The sequence below is a fragment of the Poecile atricapillus genome, chromosome 2, assembly GCF_030490865.1.
Source record: "Poecile atricapillus isolate bPoeAtr1 chromosome 2, bPoeAtr1.hap1, whole genome shotgun sequence".
Classification (NCBI taxonomy): domain Eukaryota; kingdom Metazoa; phylum Chordata; class Aves; order Passeriformes; family Paridae; genus Poecile; species Poecile atricapillus.
Genome location: NC_081250.1, coordinates 66,869,113 through 66,881,935, shown reverse-complemented (window position 1 = coordinate 66,881,935; position 12,823 = coordinate 66,869,113). Strand labels below are relative to the sequence as shown.

Here is a 12,823-nt window from a genome sequence, read left to right as displayed (position 1 = left end):
ACTCCAGATGACATACTTTGTCTCAGCCAGAAAAGGCTCCTGGCTTTCAATTTAGCCACCAACATGGTTGTGCAGAAAGCAGAGGGTGAGGGGTTTTTGGTGGTTTATGGGGTTTTTTGGGAGGTTTTGCTTCAGTTTTGTTAGTTTGCTTCTTTTGTTTCTTTTTAAATTATTTTGTTGGGGGTTTTTTTGGTTGGTTTTTTTGATTCGTTTTTGGTGGTTGTGATGGTGGTGAGTTTTTTGTGGTTTTTGTGGTTTTTTTAAGGGAAAAAATTTTATTAAAAATCCTATTTAAAAATAGTTTCAATGCTGCAGAGTTGAACAGCCCTGCTGCTACTGCTGGGTTTTGTATATTCATTACTGTCACCACTGTGACTCCCAATAAAGTGTAACACTGCACATTCATTTCAAGTTCCTGGATGAAAAATTACCTGGATGCATCCAATACCATATGTACCTATTGATTAAACTTAATTCAAGTGCCCTCCCAGGCTTCCAGCACATGAGCCATCAGGGCTCATTGGAAATAATTTGTCTGACAATTTCAAGATTAATGACCATTTTTTGGAATGTTTTAGCATTTTTAACAGATGAGTATCTGGAGTGTACAATATAGTGACCTTGGAAAGCTGGACTGGTCACAGTGCTAAAACATTGACAGATGAGAGAGGCTCAAATCCACCTCAAAACAGCCCTGGTAGTTTTGAGGTGGTTGTTCGGACCTTTGCTGTCCACTGTGCAGTGTCAGCAGCTGGATGTGTCAGCGGCTATCATCAGATCAGCCACTGGACAACATTTGCATTTCATAATGCTCACCAAACTTTATACTTGCAGTGCGAAGTGCCAGGCCCCTGACTTGACTCACTTAGCACACCAAGCCTAGTTTTGCCCCAGATAAATACGCCTCTGCTGTATCGCCCCAGTTTCACAGTGGCCCGCAGGCAAATTATTGCATAGTGGTGATTCAGGGCAAGTGTGGGGTGAAGGTGGGAGAACTGGGGTGTGTGTGCCTGTCTGTGATCAAGAGAAATCCAGATAAGGCAACGAGCAGAGAAGACAAAGCAGCCCATGGAATCCACTGTGAAGAATTGCATCCACAAGAAACATCAGCGTGAATTTTTCAAACCCATTGTGTGAGGTTCAACATAACCAGGCAATGTGCACTCACAGCCCAAAAAGCCAGTTGTATCCTGGGCTGCATCCAAAGCAGCGTGGCCAGCAGGCCAAGGGAGAGGTTTCTGTCCCTCAGCTATGCTGAGATCCCACCAGGAGAGCTGCCTCCAGCTCTGAGGTCCCCAGCATAGGAAGGATACGGACCTGTTGGAGCAACCCCATAGGAGGCCACAAAGTGTGGTCCTGTGCATAAGCAAATGATGTTAGAAAGTGCTAGACAGTCAAAATATGGGACCAATCCAATGCTGCTTTCCCCACTGGCTTTTATGACCTGCAGCACTCTGCTGACTGCAACTGCTAGAACTCTAGTTTAACCAAATGTGTTTAGACTTAACCTTGCAGTCAGTGCTAGACAATTCCTAAACTAGGCCATCATTTGTTTTGTCCATTCTTCTGGCTTGTAAACGTCATACAAAATGTTAACAGTGCTCAGTTACCAGGTGCTGAGACAGTGCACCTCAATTTTCCTGGCAACAATCCTCAGTAAGTGATATTTGGCTTTTCTGGAGCAGAAACACCATCGCATATCACATACTGGGTGGTAATTAATCTTTTGGGTCTAGACAACAAGAACTCTGTCTAAGAATTCTTGACAGAAATTCAGTTGAGCTGAAGGACTCAACTTTCTTTCACACAAACTTACCCTCATGAGTCACTGAGGGCATTTCACTGAACCAGTAAATAGTTAACAGATTTGTGTGGAAGAGCAGCTGACCTGAAGGACACACCAGATGTTTATTTAAAGACCATCTATTTTAGCCATGTATTTTAAAGTATCTCTACTATTTGTTCCCGAACAGCACAGAGCTAGGAGGTGTTTTAGTTAGTTTTACCCAAAAACTCTGTTAAGCAGGAGCCACATAGCAGCTTGCAGCTTTTCTCACTGATACCTACATGTGTTGAAGACACCAGCGAAGACCCAGCACTGGCCATATCGGACAGGCTGCTTAGAACTGTAATACTCCAAGAGAATGTCCACACTTCCCGTCCAGGCTGAAGGTGCAACGCCATAATCATAACTATTGGTCCAGGATCCAGCAATCACACCATCATCATCCCTGGAGTTAATCTAAAATCAAAGGAAATGAGCATTAGAGATGTCAGAAACTGAATAATAAAAAGCTCTTTAACTCAACAGTCTGATAGGATGAGAAAGAGTGAATATAGCCAAGTTTAGGCTAGAAAGTAATACAGAAGTGTTTCATTATGAAGGTAGGGGATAAATAGGACAATCTTGCTAAGGGCCATGGATTCTCCATCACTGAACAATTCTGAATGAAGGTCAGACATTTAAAAATAAATCTGAAATTAAATCACCACACTGAGTATCAATGTTGACAGTTAATAAGTTTTATTAACATTAAACATGCTTATTGTTACATATTTTTAATAAATGCAATCAGTTATACACTGGTAAGCAAGCCTCGTAGATATTAAGCTATATTCTTTCCATCATCTGTTTTTCTGCTCATATCAGCCCAAGGATTTTAATTAATTCATTCCTGATTTACAATGGATTGAGAGGAGAACCAGTCCACTGTTATTTTTAGAGTAGAAACTAATTTCTTTGGTCTGGAACACATGAAAAAAAGAAGGAATTTGAATTTGCTGTGTAAGTTTTCCTCTGTTAAGATTACACAAAGCAAAGAGTTTTGCTGACTAATGGCTATACTGATAGGCATTAACGAGCAATACATCTCCTAGCTGCAATTTGAACCAAACCAGTTGAGGCTGTGCAAAAAGCTCATTCACTCTGTACCTTTTAATTATGCTAATGTGGAACAGCTACACACTAGCCAAATAAATCACAATTCTCATTTAAAAGCTTTTGGATGCATTAACTACTGTTTTATAATTAGAAAATCGACTTCCTGTGAACTCTAGGACTGAACAGAGATAAGTATTCAGAGTCATAACCAAAGGGTTAAGAGGTTGTGCCCATCTCATTGGTGTAGGAAACATGCCAAAAAAAGAATCACTTCAAGGACAGGACAGCATGTTGATCTTCAGGCTCTACTCTGACTGTAATGAGTGGAAGAAGAGAGGGACTCTTCCTTCTCTGACATGCCAGAAAGCCTCAGAAGGATTCCAGCATTGGGGCATGTCCTCAGACTAGTTCAACTCTACCACACTTCAACTCAAGCAAGAATGAGGTTAAGTAATACAGGTGGAATTTCAGCCCCTCTTGCCCACTTCTTATTCAGGTCCAGATTTCAATAATCAAAGCCCCTACCCAGTTATGGCCCAATTCTGCAGATTAGCCCTAAAGTCTACTAAGTCCTGGATTTCCAATGGTGAACTCCTCCATTTCTCTAAAACGTTGAGTTGCTCAAAACCTGGCTAATATCCAAGTCATATTTGGATTCATACATTTTGTGCAATTCTGTCCTGAGGACTTCCACAGTCCTTACATGAGGAACTTTTACATCTACTAGTTCAGGGGTGAGGAAACAACATTTGATTATTTCTTTTATCCAAAGGTACAAAGCTGTATTTCTAATGTCTGGGGTGAAAGAACTAACTAAAATGTTAAAAGACAAAGAGAAGTAGAAGTGTTCTCAATACTTCTTGCTGAAGCTGTTCTATATACCATGGAGGATTAAGAGGCTGGAGATCCCACTTCCATGTCTTCTAAGACTAAAAGCTCATTTTCTTAAAGCCTGGGCAAATACTATAACAGGTGAGTTAAAGCATCATCTCCAGAAGCCATGTTTTGTGTACAGTCTTATTTTAGTAGCTGGCTCAGGAGAACATCTAATTACTCTAGCTCAGTGACTAGAGTATTATTCTGGGAAGCAGAAAGCAACCGTTCAGACCTCTAATAAGGCAAAAGAGAGGACTCAGCCTCTGTTTTCCACAACCTGGACGAGTCTAGCACCTTGAATATTAGGGATGGGACTGCTCTTGCACCCATGGTATGATTCCTGGTGCCTGCAACTGGAAAGAATGGAGGTCTGGATAGTCTTCTCAGTTATTTTACATATTTTCATTCTGAGTGGGGTATGTTTTGTGGTCCTCAGGTTACAGAGAACAGTGTTTTCATCTGGGGCCAAAGCAGCCCACTTACATAACTGTTCTCAGCCTGATTAGGTCACGTGGGGCTTGGGTCAGACACAACACGCACCATTGCAGTGTTCTAAGACCCCATTGAGGTTAGAGCTGGAGTCCACATAGAGTCCCTCAGTTCCCCATCCAAAATTCCACCCATCAAGCCACTGTATTTTCCATAGCAGAAACAGCTTTCTCAGTTGTATTAGCTACTGGAAAATGAGCACACTCTCACATAAGGAATGCTTATGCCTGGAGTGCAATGTCTAAAAGTGGCTTTCCCACCAGTGAGGCGCCATTCTCAGGAAAAGGCAGTGAGACAACAGAAGTTGCTTGAACTTCAGTGCTGAACTTTTGTCCACAGAATGGACAATTGTCAGAATGGACAACTGATCTGTTGTGTGTTGTAGAGAGCACATCAGGACAAGAGGACCAGTTAAATCAGCCCAGCTTTGATTTATGAGTCCCTTCTGACACGTATTAGGCATCCATTACATACCACTGCTGAGGCAATACGGCAGATTTTGATTGGGTTTCCACGACCAGAGAGCTCCAGTTCTGCCTTGTCCATCAGGAACAGGCAAGCATCCAGAATGTTTTCTTCAAACTAGATAAAAAGAAAAAAAAAGGGACACAGGGGAAAAATTGACTCATTTTTTATTCTGGGAAGAACAGGCAAAGCTATTTTTCCCTGTTGTTATAATTGCTGATCAGTTTCAAAATTAGCTGGTCACATCAGAGCTCTGTGTTTTAACAATAGAAATTTTCTTCTGGAATAATCCCCCATGTGTGGGAAAAAATAAATAAAAATGTGAGAGGCTGTGAGGGAAGAGAGAGTAATTTTCAATTCAGTCTCAGTCCAGCTTCCAGAAGGTTGAAATGACAACACAGACTTTCTGACAGGACATGAAATCTTAAGTGCTAACAAATATATAATAGGAGGGTACTATAATAATAACTACAAGAAGCTTGTCTACTTGCAAAGGACTTTATGTCCTTCACAGATTCCAGACCTGCTAATTTCAGGACTTTTCTGACACAGCCGATGCATTGCTAGGAACTTGAACAATAAGTGGTTTGCCAGTAGTTATCTGAAGACACTTGTATTTCAAAGTAATTTTTAAAATCTGTTTAAAATTGACAAGCCAAAAGCTTATTATATAGATTAATCCTGGTCTACAAAATGTAGACATCAAAAATACCAAGTGACCTAAAGCAGCCTTCTTCAAAAATAGAGTGAAAAGGTACATTTTTTTCAATCTAGCATGAACAAGCACAAGAATGAATTGAGGGCAGAGGTGTCTAAATAGACCAGAAACCATTTGTCACAGAACTTGCCCTGCTATGTATTTCATTTTCCTTAGAAGAAACTGCATAGCAAAGGAAAATACCTCTGTCCCCTGGAAAATGGTAGGAGACAGGGAAATTCACAATAATAAAACAAATACCTTCTAGATACACAAACTTATATTAACATTCAAGGCTACGAAAGAAACTCCATGGTGTTAGTTTTTATGTTATATGCTGGCATCCTGAAAGATATTATTCATGCTAACAGGATTTTTGCTCTCATGCTGCTACTAGAGCTGGATTGATTTCCTAATTCTCTGCAGCCTGGCTTAGGGCTCCTAGGCAGATAAGGCCATCCTGAATTTTGCCTCCTGAAGAAAGTGAGCAAGTTTGGCAGTCTGGGAGAATGAAGAGTGAGGTCAGAGAGCTGAAAAGGAAGCCACAAAGAGTAAAGACTGCTGCTGATAGAGCAGGTACGATGGGAGGGATAGAAGTGACATCCTAGACAGCAGCTGAGCTCTGGCATAAGCCAAGAAAGGGGAAACACCATCGTGTTTCACCATCTTCAACCATTTCCTAGCATCCTGGCAATGGAAGTCCTTTGCTTCTGCCTTGAGGGTACCACTGCCATATGGATCCTTTTCAGCAGACTTCGTCTGAGGCAGCACACCTCTCTCATTATCACCCACACTTGCACTGAATTACTTTCTCTGGAGCAGGTATTTGCTAATGATCACTTTATAGCCTGAGCAAAACTGAATTCATGGTGTTTGGGAATAGGGAAACAGGGATCAGTGTTTCTCAGAGACCTATTAGTAATATTTTGTCATTACTGGGAAGCTGAATAATTGCACATCCCAGTCCACTCCATCGGGATGTGATGCAAATAATGTCGGGTGAATGACTGTGCTGAGGAGAACCTCCTTCCCAAGGAGAATCCTCACAACAGAAAATGTAAACTCTGGGCTCTCACAGCTGTCCTTCCTGGTTCAAATTCACTTTTCTTCTGGTCTGGCCCAACAATCTTTTACCAGGATCAAAATCTGCTATCTGCACTTCAATTAATCAGACCTGGGTTAGATCAATAAAAGGTTTACCCTGAAAATTAAACTTTTCTCATCTACAGTTTATGAGACACCGTCAATCTTGACAGTATATACAGAAAGAATAAAGCAGAAATAAATAGCTACCAGAGTTGTTGCCTTCCACCTTAGCATTTACAAAGTGACATGAATGCTTGTGAAAGAACTGGATTAACAGGGAAGAGAGGACAAGCTGCAAGGGCTAGCTGGCTTTGCACGCTTGCAGTAGTGTAGGATGCAGAGTAGCCTTAACACTAAGGCCAGTTTTGTCTTTCTTGACTATTTAGTCATATTAAAATATTTAATATTTTTAAATCAAACTAAATCGGTTTTCTACCCTCACTCTTGGCAAGAAAATCCTATCTAGAGGGAAGTGGAATAGAAAAATTGCAGTTATAAGGCTGTACATCTCTGAAATACCAGAGGAACCAGAGAAGTAGTAGGCAGGGCAGCTAGGACAGGTGAGTGAACCTGTTCCAGGCACAGTCCCTGTCTGTTCAATTTAAGCTGAAATGAAAATAAACCTATTTCACTAGGTTTAAAGAACTTTGGTAAACCCACATGGGAAAAAAAGCAGGTGGAAAATAAGGCACGAGAAAACACACAGATGAAGTGCACACAGATATGACTTGTGTTAGAGAGCAACACACAAAGCTGTCCTGGGCATCCTCCTGCATGCTAAACTCTTTCTAATAGATGAGCTTCCATTTAAACCAAAGTAAGAGAGGCTGTGTCACTTTTTGCACTGGTAGACTTAAGGCTGTGTTTCTCACAGTCAGTTGCAGGCAGAACTCATGTTGCCTGTGTCTGGCCTGACCAAATGCATGTGCTGTAGAATTACATGGGCACAGTGGGTTTCCAAACTAAAGCAGATCAATTGGTGGAAGAGAGAAGTCACAATGGCAACAGAACTCTATGTTCGCCTGTTTTATTTTATTTTTCTCACAAAACCAAAAATCAACATGAAATGATTGATATAGCATCCAACTTCAATACTTTTCAGCTAGAGAATTCCTATGTGCCTACATTTCTTCCAAAGCCAAATTTCCCCTGAATCCTCCACAGAATTTTCTGAGTGACTGACTTTTACAGTTTCTTAGGAGGGATCACAGTCATGTTACAAGGAACACCTCCATCCTCATTCATTGCAGCCATGTTTCCATTGTTCTGTTGTTTTCTCTTTCTCTGTCCATGTTTCTTGCCTTTTCCCCTCTTGGGGATTGTGTTGATGCTTTTCATTACAGACAGCAGCTTTCAGAACCATCTCCAACTAGTAACCCAGTTTTGAACTCTATGCTCCTTTTTGATTTACAACTTGAGTTAAAGTTTCCAGCTGTCTTTGTCCCAAGCAATTTTTTAGCCTAAGAATATTATCATGAACAAGTCTGTGTTTTTGTATATGACCATATACATTTCACCTCTCTGACTCTGTGTGGCCTTGTGCTTTTTACTTAGGTGTTGTAAAGGGCTATAGATCATAAATATAAAAATTATAATTGTATGATATATTCATAATATAGGCCTTTCTGCTAGTACTTCCACTCACAGTAATGCTATTGTTCTTAACATCTAGGATTGCCAAAAATGTGTCTTTAATGGTTGGAAATGGACAGGGTAAGATCAGGAACATTCTGTCCTCCATTTCACTGAAAGTAAGGGAAGAAGAAGAAGAATATTTCTTTTTCCTTTGCAGATTGACATGTCTGTTAAACCCTACAGAATGATCAATTCCATTAAAGCTCTTGGCTTGGGCCTGCTGAGATGCATCTACCACACTCAGCTTTCATGTGGGCAACCAATAGCAAAAGGTGCACCACAGCACGGGGTGAAAATCAGGTCCTCTGATTTCAGCTGACAAAGGAATTTCCATTTCCAAAGCACAAGAAAAAGGATTATGCAATGGCCCTAACCTCCCAGACAGAACTATTTCCTAGCAAAACCAAAAAAAACAATGCAGTTTCTCAAGGGAGGCTGGTATTTGTGGCAGGAAGATGCCAGATTCCCAGAATATAAACACCTCAGACCAAGCCAGCATAGGCCATTAATTTAGCATCTTAGGACATAAATCCAGCATCTGGTTTAAGCAGTATCTTCCACCTCCAGCTGCTTCTTCCCCTCTCTCCCTCCCCTTTACATCTGTCATGGAGTGAATCCCAAATCTAGGAACAGGGCAAGCCCAAGAAATTACCTAGGGGAGAAAAAAAAATCAAGGAGATGCTTATTCAGCTAGATCAGTTCCCCATTCTGAGTCATTGCATGGCTGCACAAGTGCTTGCAGGGGGAAAGAAGGGCCAGGAGGGGGCATTTTTGGTCAGCTTACACGCAAGCCCAGCTTTGGCCTCAGGATCTGGTTATACATCTCTTTTATCAGAGGCACCATCAGCTTATGGATTTTCTTCCTTGCTCCTCATTATGGGTTGTTTTTGTCCCTGTCAGAAAACCAGTGAGACCCTGCAAACAACGGCACTGACACAACCAAAGGAATGGTGCAGAGGCAGGAGCTCCCTAAGGCAGTGCTGCCGCAGGAAAAAAAAGATTAAATTGTACCCTTAAATAAGGAAAAAAGAGAGATGTGAGTTCAAAGAGCTCTCCAGGGCAAGCACACTGGCAATCCATGCACTTCAAGCTTTGAGGTGGTATTTAGCTGAGGGAGAGAAAGCAAGATGTAAGGACACTTCTGTGAGACTGTGATAGGGAGGTGCCACAAAAACTGAATGGATCCATCACCACAGTAGTAAGGAAATACCTTTCTAATTGTGCTGTTGTGGAAATCCAGGAGATGAGAGGAGCTCACCATGTCCAGTATCTGTCCATTGGAGCCCCTCTGAGTGACAGCTAGGGTTATAGATTTGCTATAATTTTGATTCTGCTTGGCAATGTCTTTTTCCCATTCTAACACAGTAAATTAACTTTTCCATCCCATAGGGATTTTTAGGCTGGTTAGTTCTTACAAGAAGGCTGAGGTAAAATGGGAAAGCAAAAAGTCTGAGACAAAGAGTAGTGGTTTTAAGCTAAAAGAGGGTTGGTTTAGCTTACATATAAAGGAGTAGTTTTTTACAGTGATGGTGGTAAGTTGCTGGAATAGGTTCCCCAGAGAAGCCGTGGATGGTCCATCCCTGGAACTGTTCCAGGCCAGGTTTGAAGGAATCTGAGTAGCTGGTCTAGTGGAAGTTGTCCATGTCCATGGTGGGGTGATGGAAGCAGATGATCTTTAAAAATCCCTTCCAACCCTAATTATTCTATGATTCTATGTTATTGTAGGCACACCAATATTCCACTCCAGCCTAGTGGAGGGTGTCTCCCCCAGACTGCAAGAAACCATTGGAGACTGATGTTATCAAGTCCAGGCAGAAAAGGGAGAGATCCCCCCAGAATTTAAAATTTTGCGATTAAATACTAGTTTGTCATAGGAAACTTGTGACTACCTGACCCCCAAGAAGAACAGAATTATTTCCACCAAGTTGCAAAAGATAAAAAGAAACGTCAAAAAGCAATACAACCTGTTGGCAAAAAATGAAAAAAAAACCCAAACAAACAAATCTACTTTTCATAAATTGATTTGATTCTGAAGCAGCAATAATGCAGCAGCAGAAATACCTCTGCCCTGTGGAAACCTCAGCTAATGATTATAACTTCCAACAGGCAGCCTCTTTGTATCTGAAATATGCCCCTGAAACAAGGTCTTTAAATATCAGCTATTATAGCATTGCTTTTCTGGATTAGGCATATACCCACTTCATACAATTTTAAAATGATACTCCTTATCTTTCTGAAGGAGAAACCAATAATGCATTCCAGAGCCCACAGTCTCAACCACAGTCTGGTGTCAATTAAACTCATTTGCTGTCCTACTGGGAGCAGCCAGAGAAGATCTAAACAGCTCACCTGCCCGTAACTCCAGCTTCTTGACTTTACATCTTCGACATTTCCATGGAATACAATACCAACATCATTCAGGACATATTCTTCTCTTTCTTTCTCATCATCCAGGTACACAGCATCCACTGCATTAGTTTACCAAAAATAAGTATTAGTACAAGTGTTTAATTTTAGCATATAATACATTCATATTTGATGAAAAGTACCCATCTTCCATCAAACAAAGCATTACTTGCTTCAACGGAGTACAGGAATAAGGGGGTAGTGATCCAGTTGTGAATATGATACACAACTTAAAAACATGTAAGATGGAAAAGTGTTGGCAACTCTTGCCAGTTTTCTGAGGATCTGTAAAGTATGATTATAATATCACATCTTATCAAGAATTCTATGATTACTGTTTAAAAGTTGGAGCACCATGATGCAATTCTGCATCTGTACAAACAGATCAAAGAACAATTTCAAACCTATTAATGTTAATGGAAAACAGCTCAGGTCAAGAGATCTAAAGAAAAATCTGTAGTCCATTAAAAAAATGGAATATAGTTTTTATAATGTATTAAGAGAAAGGTTTGATTGCCTTTTCTGTACAACATTAGTTATGACTGGAGTATCTCTTCCCTACATAGATTGACTCACCAGGTAATATGAGGAGAAATTCAAGTGTCTAAGTGAGAACTGGAAGTAATTGGATGAGATCTTTATCTAAATATATACAAAGGGTACATTCTAGATTGGGCTTATGTCAAAAATCAAGAGCATATGCATGGGCGCTTGACTTGCAAACAAGATTTACATATGTAAATAACTCATTATTAACAATCATAAGGAACCCTGAATGACATGAAACCATTCAGACATTCATTGGTAAGTATGAAGCAGGCCGTGATGCTGTGATTCTAGAGTAGTTGAAGATTTCTTTCCTGTGCCAGTACTTGCATTTTGAGACTAAAAGATACACATTAACAATTAACAGCAAGGGAATTAATTAATTTGAGGAAATCAGTACTGTGGTTCCCAGATAACAAATTAAAGGGAACTTCCAACAGTTTGGTATGAGCAAGTACAAAACTACACTGACTACTGTCATTGTAGATTTCTTCAGTACCCCACTACAAATTACTAGAAGATCATTTAACTTTTAAAAGCCTATTGATTTGTTGTGTTTTGTTGAAATGCAAATCAGATTTGCATTTTCTTGTAAACTTCATCCTCAAAAGCCTCTTTATTTCTCCATGAAACTGCAATTTGCCAAAAATTAGCTAAAATCTGAGCCAGATTAAAAAAAAAAAAATCAGTAGCAAGATTCACATTGGCCTCAGCTAAGTAGAGGGCTTTGCCAATATAGACACCTGACCCTTATGGAAGTTTTGTTTTCTCTCAAGATATTTTTATATTTCTATGTCTATATATACATAAGGGATTATGCCTAGATATGTAACATAATGACCTCCACACTGGTGTGCAAAGGATGATAGGGTTAAATACAAGAAGGGTAAAATAAATAATAAAGCAAGGGTTAAATACAAGAAGCCTGTATTGCATTTGGGGAGATCAATACTTGTCATTATGCTTTAGGCAGCTGCTGTACAGGATCTGATGACTAAATAGGACTTTGAGCAAGCAGAGGAACAGCAGGTTTCATGGAGTTTTACCTAAAGTAGACACTCTTGTATTTGGCAGGGTGGTATTCACCTGTTCTCTCAAGGCTGGACCATTAAGAATTTTATAAGCTTTTCACTACCCATGACCTAGTCAACCTCAACCTGCACCCATGTACATAGTGGATGATCATGGGTTTACTATATTTAGAGGCTATGAGGTGATAGAGAGTGTTAAAACTTGACAGTGAATGACTAGGCTGCAGCCATTTATGCAGGCAGGGACTCTCATATTTATGAAGCTGTATATAACATTATTTTTTTGTGGTCCAACAAGTTCTGTATAACATCCCACTGAAAATATCGCAGATGTTACAGATCATGTAGGCTCTGTTTCATTAGGCTGGATTTTCCTGATTTGCTCATTGAACCATTATCTGCATTCTCTCATTGAGCTTTGTATTCTATTAAAGTCCATCCACACAAATAGTACAGAGAGTTCATTTAAAGAAGGAGAATTCACACCTTCTTCTGTGCAGTTACATATTCAGTGAAGTGTGTGCATATGCCTTCTTGACAGCTGTTGTTTTCTTTTGGGGATTAAAAATATCAACATTGATCTTGCTGGTATCAATTGAGATGCTTATGTTATTTTGAGACTGCATGATCTTTGCTAAATCAGATGAAAATTGATTAACTTCTCTGTCGATTATTTTAAATATTTGTGTTTTTGATAAGGTAAAAAGGTCT

The 12,823-nt window shown here is 40.1% G+C and overlaps 1 protein-coding gene across 2 annotated transcripts in view; it reads right to left on the bottom strand.

Annotated features, from left to right (window-relative positions):
* Window positions 1–12,823, bottom strand: part of F13A1 (coagulation factor XIII A chain) — a 57,844-nt gene that overhangs the window by 21,696 nt on the left and 23,325 nt on the right. For both annotated transcript variants that reach the window (XM_058833069.1, XM_058833070.1), the window contains exons 5-7: window positions 10,479–10,597; window positions 4,721–4,828; window positions 2,068–2,242 (exon numbers count right to left, since the gene is read on the bottom strand). In XM_058833069.1, coding sequence (XP_058689052.1) covers window positions 2,068–2,242; window positions 4,721–4,828; window positions 10,479–10,597 — 402 coding nt within the window. The remainder of the gene's footprint in view (window positions 1–2,067; window positions 2,243–4,720; window positions 4,829–10,478; window positions 10,598–12,823) is intronic.